At 38.7% G+C, this 14,201-nt stretch overlaps 2 protein-coding genes across 19 annotated transcripts in view; one reads left to right on the top strand and one right to left on the bottom strand.

The window, feature by feature from the left end:
• Window positions 1-12,319, top strand: part of r3hcc1l (R3H domain and coiled-coil containing 1-like) — a 49,724-nt gene extending 37,405 nt beyond the window's left edge. For 14 of the 15 annotated variants that reach the window (XR_013301110.1, XR_013301109.1, XR_013301104.1 and 11 more), the window contains 3 exons: window positions 5,013-5,096; window positions 7,666-7,806; window positions 10,061-12,319. The gene's annotated coding sequence lies outside the window, so the exon portion shown is untranslated. Of the gene's footprint in view, window positions 1-5,012; window positions 5,097-7,665; window positions 8,659-10,060 lie in introns of all 15 variants that reach the window. The other variant, XR_013301100.1, reaches the window with a different exon arrangement.
• qtgal (queuosine-tRNA galactosyltransferase) lies at window positions 5,879-13,923 on the bottom strand. Of its 4 annotated transcripts, XR_013301094.1 has the most exons (13): window positions 13,622-13,923; window positions 13,242-13,358; window positions 12,942-13,041; window positions 12,721-12,785; window positions 12,446-12,511; window positions 11,306-11,401; window positions 8,854-8,949; window positions 8,541-8,665; window positions 7,642-7,777; window positions 7,494-7,562; window positions 6,822-6,896; window positions 6,607-6,734; window positions 5,879-6,110 (listed from the first exon to the last, which is right to left on the bottom strand). XR_013301094.1 is itself a non-coding variant. In XM_077605831.1 (12 exons), exons 1-12 carry the CDS (start codon window positions 13,748-13,750, stop codon window positions 6,030-6,032), a joined length of 1,155 nt encoding a protein of 384 aa, XP_077461957.1. In that variant the 5' UTR covers window positions 13,751-13,923; the 3' UTR covers window positions 5,879-6,029. The 4 variants fall into 4 exon arrangements, 3 of the variants coding, with proteins under 3 accessions (XP_077461957.1, XP_077461958.1, XP_077461959.1); XM_077605831.1 differs by lacking the exon at window positions 6,607-6,734; XM_077605832.1 differs by lacking the exons at window positions 6,607-6,734; window positions 6,822-6,896.
• Between the last annotated feature and the right edge of the window lie 278 nt (window positions 13,924-14,201).

The raw sequence follows: 14,201 nt of genomic DNA, 5'->3' as shown, positions 1-14,201 counted from the left end.
TACTATACTATGTCGTTTTTTAAAGGAAAAAAGCCATACTATACTATGTCGTTTTTTAAAGGAAAAAAAGCCTTACTATACTATGTCGTTTTTTAAAGGAAAAAAGCCATACTATACTATGTCGTTTTTTAAAGGAAAAAAGCCTTACTATACTATGTCGTTTTTTAAAGGAAAAAAGCCATACTATACTATGTCGTTTTTTAAAGGAAAAAAGCCATACTATACTATGTCGTTTTTTAGGGAAAAAGCCTTCCTCTACTATGTCGTTTTTCAAGAAAAAAAGCCATGCTATACTATGTCGTTTTTTAGGAAAAAAGCCATACTATACTATGTCGTTTTTTAGGGAAAAAGCCTTCCTCTACTATGTCGTTTTTCAAGAAAAAAAGCCATGCTATACTATGTCGTTTTTTAGGAAAAAAAGCCTTACTATACTATGTCGTTTTTTAAAAGAAAAAAGCCATACTATACTATGTCGTTTTTTAAAGGAAAAAAGCCATACTATACTATGTCGTTTTTTAAAGGAAAAAAGCCATACTATACTATGTCGTTTTTTAAAGGAAAAAAGCCATACTATACTATGTCGTTTTTTAAAGGAAAAAAGCCATACTATACTATGTCGTTTTTTAGGGGGGAAAGCCATACTATACTATGTCGTTTTTTAGGGAAAAAGCCTTCCTCTACTATGTCGTTTTTCAAGAAAAAATGCCATGCTATACTATGTCGTTTTTTTAGGAAAAAAAGCCTTACTATACTATGTCGTTTTTTAAGAAAAAAAGCCTTACTATGCATGGTCTTTTTTTGTAAATAAAAAGCCTTACTATACTATGTCGTTTTTAAAGACAAAAAAGCCTAACTATACTGTGTCGTTTTTAAAGAAAATAAGCCTTACTATACTATGTCGTCTTTAAAGAAAAAAGCCTATACTATGTTGTTTTTTAAGAAAAAAGCCTTACTATACTATGTCATTTTTTAAGAAAAAAAAGCCTTACTATACTATGTCGTCTTTTAAAAAAAACGCTTTACTGTACATGGTCGTTTTTTTTAAAATAAAAAGGCCTTACTATACCTGGTCATTTTTTAATAAAAACCCTTAATATACATGGTCATTTTTAAAGAAAAAAGCCTGACTATATATACATAGTATTTATTTTTTATACAAATAAAAGCTTTACTTTACACAGACCACTTTTTTTTTAAAAAGAAAAAGCCTTACGATGTCCAGCCATTCAAGTCATTTTGCATGCCAGCTTTACGTTTGTACCAAATCTCGGGGTATTCTTTGCTCAGTTATGAAGCACGTCTAATAAGATGAATAAATATTTGACATTATCGTCGACAAGGAAAAAGAGTGTCGCCAAACTTTCGTCAAAACATATACAGACGCTCCCCTACTTACGAACGCAATTGGTTCCGAGCGATTGTTCATAAGTTGAATTTGTTTGTAAGTTGATTCAGTGCTATATTTTGTATTATAATTTATGTTTAAGGCCGATATAAGTATATTGAAGGTTTATATCAGTGCATTTGTATGTTTAAGGCTTGTATAAGTAACACGCATTGGTTTGTACTGAAAAAAAAAATTAATAAAATGGAGAGAATATGTACAGTACTGTAGAGAGAGAGAGAGATTTATGTATTAGAAACTGGCCAAAAGAAGCGACCTAATGACGATTGCACAGTTTTCTTCTTTTTTTCATCATAAATGATGTGGTAGCACTGTATGGCATCATTCAATTGATTTGCAAACTTTGTGCAACGTTCAATATTTGGGTCCTGCTGCTCGATCTTTCTGTTTATAAATGGTACTGACGGTCGAACGATTCAATGCCCGTGAAACGCTCACCACTCTCACGCGCATCAAGCTTCGTTATTATTGCCACTCGTTTCAAATGAAATGGCTTGCCTCTTCCTTGCAACTCCCTCAATAGAAGCCTTTAGCTTTTTACCAACCATATTCAATATTGGATGCATGAGATATTTAATGATACAAATGAAAAAGGTTCTTTGCACACTGGAGATACATTCACGCACTTCTGCATTGCAACGAAGAAGAAGGTAGATGCTGGGTGAGCTGAGCTCTCACAGCGCCAGGCGTCGGTATTAGCGGCGGAAAGAAGTACTACTCCGAAAAAGGCGCGAAATACAAAATTGGACTTTCGAACATTTTTGGAATTAAACGCAATTTGCAGACATGTTCGTATGTACCGTTGTTCGTAAGTTGAATGTTCGTAAGTAGGGGAGCGTCTGTATATAGAAATAATTAAGGGAAAATGTTTCCCGACCGGGATTCGAACCCCAGCCTCCCACATGGCAGTCAGGTGAACAAACCTCCACGCCACAAATTGGCCACACTTTACTTTGTCATTATTGGAAGGTCTTGACTACAAATATATAGAAACAGCTATGGGAAAATGTTTCCCAACTGGGATTCGAACCCCAGCCTCCCACATGGCAGTCAGGTGAGTGAACCTCTACACCACAAATTGGCCATACTTTACTTTGTCATTATTGGAAAGTCTTGACCACAAATATATAGAAATAATTAAGGGAAAATGTTTCCCGATCAGGATTCGAACCCTAGCTGCCCACATGGCAGTCAGGTGAACAAACCTCTACGCCATGAAGTGGTCACACTTTACTTTGTCATTATTGGAAGGTCTTGACTACAAATATACAGAAACAACTAAGGGAAAATGGTTCCCAACTGGGATTTGAACCCCAGCCTCCCACATGGCAGTCAGGTGAGTGAACCACTACACCATGAATTGGCCACACTTTACTTTGTCATTATTGGAAGGTCTTGACTACAAATATATAGAAACAACTAAGGGAAAACGTTTCCCAACTGGGATTCGAACCCCAGCCTCCCACATGGCAGTCAGGTGAACGAACCTCCACACCACTAATTGGCCACACTTTACTTTTTCATTATTGGAAGGTCTTGACTACACATGGTTGTTTCTATTGAAGGGAAAAATGATTCCCAACTGGGATTCGAACCCCAAATGCCTACATGAGAGTCAGGTGAGTGAACCTCTACACCATGAAGTGGCCACACTTAAGATTGTCATTATTGGAAAGTCTTGACTACACATGGTTGTTTCTATTTAAGGGAAAAATGATTCCTACCTTGGATTTGAACCCCACCTGCCTACTGGCAGTCAGATGAACAAACCTCTACACTATGAAGTGGCCACACTTTAATTTGTCTTTAATGGAAAGTATTGACTACACATGGTTGTTTCTATTCAAGGGAAAAATGATTCCTACCTTGGATTTGAACCCCACCTGCCTACATGGCAGTCAGATGAACAAACCTCTACACTATGAAGTGGCCACACTTTAATTTGTCTTTAATGGAAAGTATTGACTACACATGGTTGTTTCTATTCAAGGGAAAAATGATTCCTACCTTGGATTTGAACCCCACCTGCCTACATGGCAGTCAGATGAACAAACCTCTACACTATGAAGTGGCCACACTTTAATTTGTCTTTAATGGAAAGTATTGACTACACATGGTTGTTTCTATTCAAGGGAAAAATGATATAGTACGGCTTCTTTTGGGGGGGAAAATGACCATGTATAGTAAGGCTTTTTTTTTGCAAAAATGACCATGTATAGTAAGGCTTTTTTTCTTGCAAAAATGACCATGTATAGTATGGCTTTTTTTTTTGGAAAAAATGACCATGTATAGTAAGGCTTTTTTTCTTGCAAAAATGACCATGTATAGTAAGGCTTTTTTTCTTGCAAAAATGACCGTGTATAATAAGGCTTTTTTCTTGCAAAAATGACCATGTAGTATAGTAAGGCTTTTTTTGCAAAAATGACCATGTAGTATAGTAAGGCTTTTTTTGCAAAAATGACCATGTATAGTAAGGCTTTTTTCTTGCAAAAATGACCACGTATAGTAAGGCTTTTTTCTTGCAAAAATGACCACGTAAAGTAAAGCTTTTGTCTTGCAAAAATGACCATGACCATTTAAAACCGCTATTAAATCAACACAACAATATATTTGTTTGTGTAGCTCACTCCAGGTACAGTTTGGTAGCTCTGGCTAGTCCACTCTATCACTGGCCAATCATAGTTTGTGAAAGTGATGACGTATCCCTACGCCTGCAAGAAGGCAATGACGTATCCCTACGCCTGCGAGAAGGCCTTGGTGTCACCAAATCGAATTGTGATTGATTAAAGCAACAGTCTTATCGACGCTTGTTTAATGCAGCAGAGCCTGCAGAACTGATTGTGAAGATCTTGAGGCAGATTTCTGACCCTGGCAACAAATAATGGCTGAAATGTGATTGGTTAAATGCTTCAATATGAAAACACATCTGGAAGCAGTGCAACCAGGGGGAAAAGCAATGAAAGGAAGCTAACAGACAATTTGGAATTATTTAAGTATTCATGGACAAAATATATTTAACATCAGTCTGTGATTCAGATATTTCTTAGGCCAGCAGAGAAGGCCTTGAAGGCCCTGACGGCACACCACTGAATAAACGAAAACAGTCATTGTTGATGCTTTGTAGGGGGATTTTTTCCCCATACTTGCTTGATGTACGCTTCAGCTGTTCAACAGTCTAGGGTCTCGGTTGTCATATTTTACGCTTCATAATGCACTACACATTTCTAATGGGGGACAATCTGCACTGCAAGCAAGGCCACCTTTCAGAATGAAGACACTATTGAAACAAGTGTCAATTGGCTCAATTTATAGCCAATCATGGCACCCGCCCACCCCAATTACTTGTTCCCTTGTGTTAGATAAGCAGTCCTAAACGTTCTCATTGTTTTTGCCACCCGTCCCAACTTTTCTGGAATGTGTTGCAGCCATACAATTTTTATCAGTTTGCACATCAAATTTCTTGTCTTTGTACTGTTAACATGAATTGGAAACCATTGTGTTCTGTTTTGATGTTTAACACAACATACCAACCTTATTGGAACTGGTCTTGTACATTTAGGTCCAGAAGAACTTGGACAATTCAGGATTTTTTGTATTTTATTTGCAGAGTGCAGATTTATGAAAAGAAAGGAACACTGAAGATTTGCAAGATCTGTTTGGCTCCAGGCAGATAAGTTTCACGCTCTGTGAGGTAAATTAAACTTTTCGTGAGGCTTTATGCATCAGAGCTTTGCTTTCTTGAAGACAATATTGCTTCATAGGAATTTTTGGAAAATGCTTCATGCTCCATGTTTGTAGCAGATGTGGTTGCATCAGACAAGGAGGTCACACCCATTGCAAGTTCAATGTTCTGATGGGACACTCACTCCCTGACATCTTTTAACATGAAAATATTTAACTGTACAAGTCCAACCTTTGATAAAAACAAATAACAACTGTATCCATAACATCATCTTTGAGGAAAATGTTTGTACTCCAAGAAGATAAATATATAAGAAAGGACTTTAATGGGTCACAGTTGAAGCATTGCTTTTATCTTCTTGCCATGAAGAACAGCATCAAAAGCACAAAATATATTACATATGTAGGGTGTTCCAAAATGTTTGACCCCATTTTGTAGGCCAATAATTTACAAAAAAAAGTATACAGAAAACTGTATAAGTAGAATAAAACCATTTACAGTGATAAAATCTACTCTATAAGGGCTGGACCAGATACTCTTAATTTCTCCATGGTATTAACTGTGCTTCAACTCCCCTGACTTGAACCTTATAAAAAAATATGGGTTGTTTTTGGGAGAAAGTTGAAAGACAAGACGCATAAGTGCCGATGTTCTGAGGGAAAATGTCAATGCAACACCAAAACGTTGTATTGAATGAATGTGTAACCCATTATCACCATAATAACCAAAAAGGTGACGTTTAAAATATTTTACTTATGTGGAGTGAGTCATGAATGAAAAAAAAATGCTCCTTTAAATTTTTCACAATGTTTTAATTCTTCTAGACATGCTTATCTTTCCAACTTGGAAGGCCATTCCTCAGCGAAAATTTACACATGGACAATATGTCATTAGCAATGTTCAATGTATCCGACCTCCAATGTCCGGCTTAGCCCCGAGCAGTCAGTTGAAATGGAAGAAGTCCACCCCTTCTTTCAGCTGTAATGAGTTGAGGTTTTCCTCTAGAACGCCACCTGTCATGTCCTAACACATTAGAAACATACCGTGTTGATAGCAGAAAACTTTTGCAAAATCTTTCTTCCATAAATCTCGATCAAACATTATTTTTAGGCAAAACTAAAATTTTCTCAAGTAGTCCTGATGACTTCCTTTCTACAAAGTTCTAATTAAAGTAATCTAATGCTCAAAAATGTCCACCCACATAAAAAAAGCAACGAACAAACACAAATCAAATGTAACTTGAGCTTCTAAGCCCATCCAAAACACATTCTATGATTGAAAAAAAGCAGTCTGGCGTTTGGCTGACGAATTTGGGATTGAGTCCATGTGTTTGCCAGAGAAAATGATATTGACTTCAGGTCTAATTCCCCAAATTGACCAATTAGTATGGGAGTCAGTGGCGATTTGATGTCTGAATCTGAGCGATAAAGAGACTATTTGTCACCCGCCAGCCTGAATTACGTGGTCATTGTTTGTTTTTGCATGTGCGTGCACTTTAAAAAGTGGAATTTGCAAAAACCTGTTTTCAAAATGTGACCAAGTTGATTTCAGTAAAGCCCCTCTGTTGATGTTTATTCAAGTGCCATGTGATCAAAGATCAGGCTGCTGCCTCTCCCCATTTCCTGCAGACCTCCTCTATGCTACGTCCTGTGCCAGACATACGCCCTCGCTCATTATCTCGTTAACTCAAATTGCAGAGCTGTGGGTCAGAAAGAGAAAACATTTTCGCCTCACCATTTTGACACAGATGATAAAAGGGGGTGACGCATCTTTGTAATGCAGAATTGGGATTTTGGGCTTTGGCCGTTCCTAAAAGGAGATGTCATGTTAATATTAGTGAATGCTACAGTTGCGTTGATACAAGGTGTTTAAAGGAGGGGTGTCAAATCTGTGGCCCGTGGGCCAGAAGTGGCCTGCTAAGGGGTCCGATCAAGCTCGCGGGCACTTTGTACCTTATTAATACTTTACGCACACTATTAAATACTTTCCTTTTTTTCAACAAGAGCGCTGTAAAATGCGATGGTTGTGAGTTGTGTGATCAAGTGTGTGCACTACTGCACTTTGCTTAATTTCCTATCCACAATCATATTCATTCATTTGCCAGCCTGCTGTCAAAACAGCGCCTTCAATGGCAGCCAATGAGTTAATAAGAACCTCAAAGTCCCAAAACTAACATGAAGTAACTTGGAAATAGCCAAACATCAGCAGGAATTGACAAATGAAAAAGCATCCCGGAAAGTCCCTGAAAATCAATAGTAAATGATCCAAAATTTACCGCAAGTGATCTGTAAGTATCCTAAAATTCAAGTGACGCAAATTTAACTCATTGCCTCCTATTGACAATGATGGATGTCCAATTCACTTAAACTGCGTTTGACACCCCTGGTTTAAAGTAATTAACTTCACCTTGGAGTCTTCATAAGTGTAAAAACCCTTATTAAGCTTGTTCCTGTCCACATCACAGAAAGCTTTCACCTACAAAAAACATTACAGCCAATGGATAATTAGTGTACATGACTACACGAATAATAGAGTGTATGACTTTATGACATACTTTCTTCTGATTTGTGGTGTTTAGGCATCGGTACAGCTTGCGGCCTTGTTTCCCAGCATTCCATATTGTGAAGCTTTCCCAGTTGCAAATGACTCGCTCCTGAAGAAATTCAACTCGCAGTTTCCAAATGGTTTCCCTGACAGAAGTTGCATAAAAAGAAATACAGTAAGTTAAACCTAATTATCTCCATCCACATCCTTTACGCCTTTATATGGCAAATAACATTAAAAAAAAAAGGACCTCAAAGTCGTGACATCCACATTTTTGGTCATGTGGGTCACAATATAATCCAAAAGTTCCATACAAGTGGACAACAGGTATCAATTATAATTCTATATCTACTTTCATGTATTCATATCTATTGTATTTTATCAATATTATTTGTTTTGAGTTTTAGGAATTATAAATTATTTCATAATACGTAAATGAATGTAACTGGAAATACACTTTAGCATAACAGAAATGCATCACATTCATAAATTTACACACTATCTCAGTATGTCTTTAGCACCATCTTGGATGTTGTAGAAAAACTTCTCACCTCACAAACATGGTCTAAAATTACTTTGTGAGCCAGGGTGTGGAACATGATGGTTTCACTTGTCAGAGGAAGTAGCAAATGGGGAAGGGGTGAAAAGTAGGCAAGGTCAACTAAATATAGGCTTCTTCAAAAAAGTGGTACGGAAGATGATGATTGGTAGAAAACTGTACATATATTAATATTGAAAAAGAAAGTAAAGAAGTAATGGGTAAGGAGAAGTTTGCATCCGGACAAAGTGATGGATTATATATCTATGTGTTGATCTGAGGGATTCTGGGATGCCAGTGGGCAACTGTGAAGAGGTGGAGGATCATCACTATGTGCAAGTGCATGCGCTTGAGGCCAAAATGAAACTGACTCTTTAACCGAGTGCGTGGTGGCCTTCTCATGGTAACGATACACCACCAAGCAGTGGTCCACTCTGGTGACAAGCCCCCCTTGCCGAAGACTCCGGTAAAAAAAGATCAAATCCTCAGGTACTCCCTGGTGACACATGAACAGAAGTGAAGTTAGACTTAATTAAATTAATTACAGTTAATTCCTGGAGCAACAGAACATTTGGTCATTAATATACTATACAAGCTGGGCTGTTAGGTAAAAAAAGAACATTTCCCAATTTAAACAGTATCAGTAGATGTGACACAAGATGGAGGAAAAACGTGGTTTCCAACCTTGCTCTCTTCGTTGAAACAACCAACAGTTAGGAACCAGTCTCTCGAGCAGAACCATGTTGGCATTATAACTGTTGGTCCATGTGAGGTGTATACCTAGATACAACAACATTGAGTGTGACATCAATCACAACAAGATATACTGCATTGGAATATGTTCAGATACTGTGTTGACTGTTCATTCATTTCTTGAAACGCTTTGTTTCCCTCCGTGCCAATTGAGCATTGTCGCAACGCCACATCTGACCCGAGTATTGTTGCTGACAATGTACATCTTTTATTGACAACAGTGTAGCTATCTTATTATGGCTCCTGCCAACATTATAACGAACCGTCTTACAAAGCTTGAATCATCTCAGACTGTTTCCTGAACATGACCATGAATTAACTTTGCCCAAATGCCTTCCATAGTGATCGGATGTCAAACCAATAGAGCACCTTTTGGATGTGATTGGATGGCAGATTGGTCATGAAGCTATCATCAATATGAACCAAATTCTGAGGAGTCTATGCCATGAAGGACTGAAATAGTTCTGAAGGCAAACTGGGCTCCAACTAGTACTAGAAAGGTGTACCTAATTAGGTGGCCAGTGAGTATTCTCTCCTTGGCAAAAAGCATGCTCTCAATCAGAAGTGTATGTTTCCGGAATGTACAAAGAAAACACAGAGTAAAGCTGATATTATGGCTTCTCTTTTGCTTGGCACCCTATCCTAAACACACCGGGACCCCATTATGAGATGGAAATTAATATCTTCAAGGACCTACACTTCAATGCTTTACAACTTTTCTATATTCTTCTTTCCAACTTTTTAACATGAGTATCCGGTGACATTTGTCTTGTTTAGCTTGTTGTAGCCATTTCAGTTTAAACTCTTCTTTCCTCAGTTGCTCTCTATTTCACACAGTGTGTAAATGTGTGAATGTTTTGTGTAAACCACTGATTGACCTAAATCATCATAGTTAAAAAGCAATGCAAATGTCTCGGAGCTGGCTGGAGGCAATCTGTTAAATATGAGTGTGTTTATGCACATCCACCTACGTACATTGGTCTTTTGTGTTGCAATATTTCAATATTTTACAGATGTAGACTAAGGCCAAATGCACGAATCGGATGAATAGAATGTGGGAAAGCATGAGAAAGATGCTGGATTTGACTAGTGAGCAGGGTTGGGAAGGTTATTGATAACCATACCTAATGTCCTGCAGATGAACACTCAAGTGTGCTGCTCTGGATCAAGTTAAGCAAGCACCACCCTGAGTAAATCTCTGGTTTACATCTACCTTGACTTTGCTTCTTGACCCGGCCAGAGAAGAAAAAGAGAAGCACAAGGGAAGCCTGTGGTTTTAAGGCTAAAGAATGGAGTCTCTGATCACATTCTTATGAAATGTAATATCAAAAGAACATCCATGAAAGCCTGGTAAGACTTGATGCAGATGTGTGTGTGTGTGTGTGTGTGTGTGTGTGTTTGTGTAAGAGAAACTGCCACTCTTGTGACAGTGTTTTTCTCAGACAGTAACTGTAGTTCCAAACCTGTTTCATTGCTACCTAAATTGAATTACAGTGTACTCAATGTTCTTCACTTTTCTTCTTATAGTAAAGATTTGATATCAGGACACAGCTAGTTACTGATTATTTTTAGACTGTTTCTCATAAATCTCCCATAGTGGATACACAGGAAGGCCAGAGCCGGGATTGAACCTTTGATCTCAGAACTGTGAGTCAGATCTGCTAATCACTACCCACCGTGCCGCTGCTCTTCAATAAAATGTGTTTACTTTATTTTTTATTCAGGCTCATGTTGGTAGTGCAACTGGAGCCAATCTCAACTAACAAGCCCTTTATTGCCAGTTACACAACAGATATATTGAGGCCAATAACTATTCATACCTCTGGACCACTCCACTATCGATGTGCCAGAGCCCTTATTATTTATCCACTGTAGGGAGCCGTTTCTCTGCTTGGATCCCTCACTTTTAATCGGTGATATGATTGACTATCTTCAAGAGTTTAGTTCTTTAATAGACTCACTGCGTTTGCTCCTTCCTCGTCAAAAGTGAATAATACACAACATCTGGAGTAAACATTAATATTTTGGCACTGTGAATGTGGACGTCATGTACTATCGCAGCCGTACAGTATAAACATACCCAGATGTCCTCTGCAGATGGAAGCTCCACCGTAAACTCACAGGAGAGTTTTGTTTGCAAAACTTCACAATTCCACTACCAACACTTTCCACTACTGACACATTGCAGCGTGACCCACTTCCTCTGAGTGATAGATAGGTCGCCAGCATTCCTCTAACTCACGTCCATTCCACTAGCACATATCCGTGGAAACGGCAAGGGGCAGGCCCATATCCTGTTTTAAACTGACCTGCTCGCAGGCTGCCACATGACCCCTCAGTAAGGCCCACATAAAACAGACTGTAGTGAGCTCAAAGGGTTTACCTGTGTTAGGAGTTGATCTTGAGTGATTGTGTTGATCCAGCGGGTGTAACGCTCCGTGGATCCTTCTGGAACGCGTCGAACTCTACTGCCTATCAACTATAATGAAAACACATTGCAGTTGGATTTTAATGGAAATTAGATTTTACCATCAGATTGTTTTCATTCATTTTCAACACCACCGATCCTTGGGATAGGCGCTGGACCCTAACTAAGCTTAAAACCTAGTTGTCAATCAGTTGTAGGGCACACAAGGAGACGTTTTATTAAGAATTTGATATGTTTTGCTTTAATGCTGAACCTAACTATAGTCAGTCCAAAGCAGATGGGAGTTGGGATTCTTTATTTAATTCTTTTTTTTTTTAATTTGAAAGCTGTTTTGCATTTAGGACTCTTGGCTGTCAAGTGAAAAAAATGACAGGCGTAACAGAAAGGGACAGGTTGTTTGCGCAGGGCGGCAGGCCTGCTGTCTCCTTCACTTCCCTCACACATGACCCTTAACCCCTGACTTTGCGGGCCACAGACCACATCAACTCCAGATCCTGGTACTGTTCTGCATTCCAAAATCGTGCCACATCAAAACAGCTGTTCACATTGTGCAATAATATCACTAAGGTTTGGATTTGGTTAACTTTCAGAAGAAGAAGAAAACATTAAACCACAATGGGTGCTAGTGATTAACCCATCAGCCTCACAGTTCTGAGATCAAGGGTCCAATCCCAGGTTCAGACCTTCTTGTATGGACTTTGCATGTTCTCCCCAGGCTTGTGTGGCTTTTCTCCAGGTACTCCATTTTCCTCCCGCATCCCAAAAAGATGCATGGTAGGCTGGTTGAACACTCTAAATTGCCCTTTGAAATGGTTGTATCTCCTTGTGCCCTGCGATTGGCTGCCCACAGATTCAGGGTGTCCCCTGCCTGGTGCCCATAGTTGGCTGGGATAGGCTCCAGCACCCCTCGCGACCCTTGTGAGGATAAGTGCTACGGAAAATGAATGAATAAATAAAGCACAATGCAAACAGATGGTAGTGCTCTGTGACTGAGGAATAATTGGGGAGGGCAGACAACAGAAAGTACAAGAATAAAAAGGCGGGACAATAAAAATGGGAGTGAAGTCATGACCAAACACATGTAGAAAAACTTACAGAGCTTGAATGAAGGACAGATGCCTCAAACTGCAGCCGAACTCTTTGAGGCAACATAATGTCATCCTGCAACACATTTGGAATTAGAATTCACAATTCATGTGCAACATGAGTGAGGATGTAGACAAAATCACATCTCAGTATTCGTTACTATTTTTAAAAAAGCCACTTTTTTCAAGAAAATAACAAATAAAATCCATTAAACTCTTTTCAAGTTGGACCTCATAGGACAACTCATGTTTTGATAGAAAGAGCATAAGTGGGCAGACACTTACCGCATCCTGAAAACACAAGTATTTTCCAGAGCTCTGTGCAATGGCCTTATTCTTTGCATGTCCCACTAGGAAAAAAAAACTTTCTTTAGATTGCCAGGTAAAATACATCATTCCAGAAATGATTTTAAGTATGAAAATGCATATAATGTGTGTGAATCTGATGAATGAAGTCCATCATTAAGGAAACTTGCCCCTAACGAGAACTGAATGTCACAACATACCTCCTCTTGGTTGGTCTGAGTTGTGGCCACTGATGACCACTGAGATGCCCCTTCCCTCTAACCTCTCCTTCCAGGTGTCCACCACCTTTCTGGAATCATCCTTGAGATCAAACGAATTGATACATCTAGGTTAAATTTACACTGCACATACATGGAAAGCGGGAAAAAAAAATACTATATTATTTTATTGCAGTGAGGGTAATTTTTAGAGACAATTTAGACAGTGCAGCTGCATGCTGAGATTTTATACAAAGTTCAAGTCAAAGTAAATAAGTGCAAATGTATACAATTGAAACCTACGGTGCTTGCATCATCAAACACGGATAGTTCCATTCTCCCAGTGAAGTCCTGGTCTAATATTGCTTGCAGACACTCATCAAGCCAACAGGAGGCGTTGTAGACAGGCATAATAATACTCTATTGCAGAAGATATAATGCAATAGTAAAATTGACATTAAAATGAATCAATCAAATGTAGAACAATGTACTTATGTATAAGCAATAGTATTGGAGAATGTTGCTGTAAAATTATTAGGTGTTGATATAACAGGTCAGGTGGTATTGATATATTCAGGAAACTCACGTTTAGTCTACTTTAAAAAATACACATGCAATATGATATATAGCTTTGAAATTGAGGTATTATCAGATGAAGTCACCACGATCGTGTTCACACTCACCACGTCCACTGCAGCCTTCTGCTGGTCCTCTTGTTCTTCATGTTGTGTTTTAACTCCATTATTATCCACGGTGCGACGTCGCTTTGAGGGCTTCATTTTCACCTCCAACTCCTCGTTTGAACAGTCCATGCTTATCAAGTAAACCGGGTGTTACGTGATACTATGAACAGACGTGTCATTAACAACACTGTTAAAAAATCGACCACGATTTCGGTGTATATTTAGAATAATTGGACAATTTAACAGGGATCGCTCGTTCACATGTAACTGTGGAACGATTTCCGTAAACAATCAATCTCGCTCTCTGATTGGCCACTTGTAGGCAACGGACGAAAAGGTGATTGGCTATTGTTTTTGAACTGGCATCATATGTATATTTTCTTTAGATTTTCCCTTCGCCCAACCAATACCACCTCGAGCCGAGTGTGGCCCCAACCCCAACACCCTCCTAATACCACGAGTTTTAGCTTCCGTCAAAAGGAAAGTTAATCGTTGTTTAATCAAAAGCACCAGTATGTTTATAATCAATTGACTGGATACACCCTGCCGTCTAGCGGTTGTATTTGTGCATTGCAGCCAA

The sequence above is a fragment of the Stigmatopora argus genome, chromosome 7 (genome assembly GCF_051989625.1).
Source record: "Stigmatopora argus isolate UIUO_Sarg chromosome 7, RoL_Sarg_1.0, whole genome shotgun sequence".
NCBI lineage: Eukaryota > Metazoa > Chordata > Actinopteri > Syngnathiformes > Syngnathidae > Stigmatopora > Stigmatopora argus.
The sequence above is the reverse complement of the archived record's forward strand: the minus strand, read 5'-3'. Positions and strand labels throughout refer to the sequence as shown.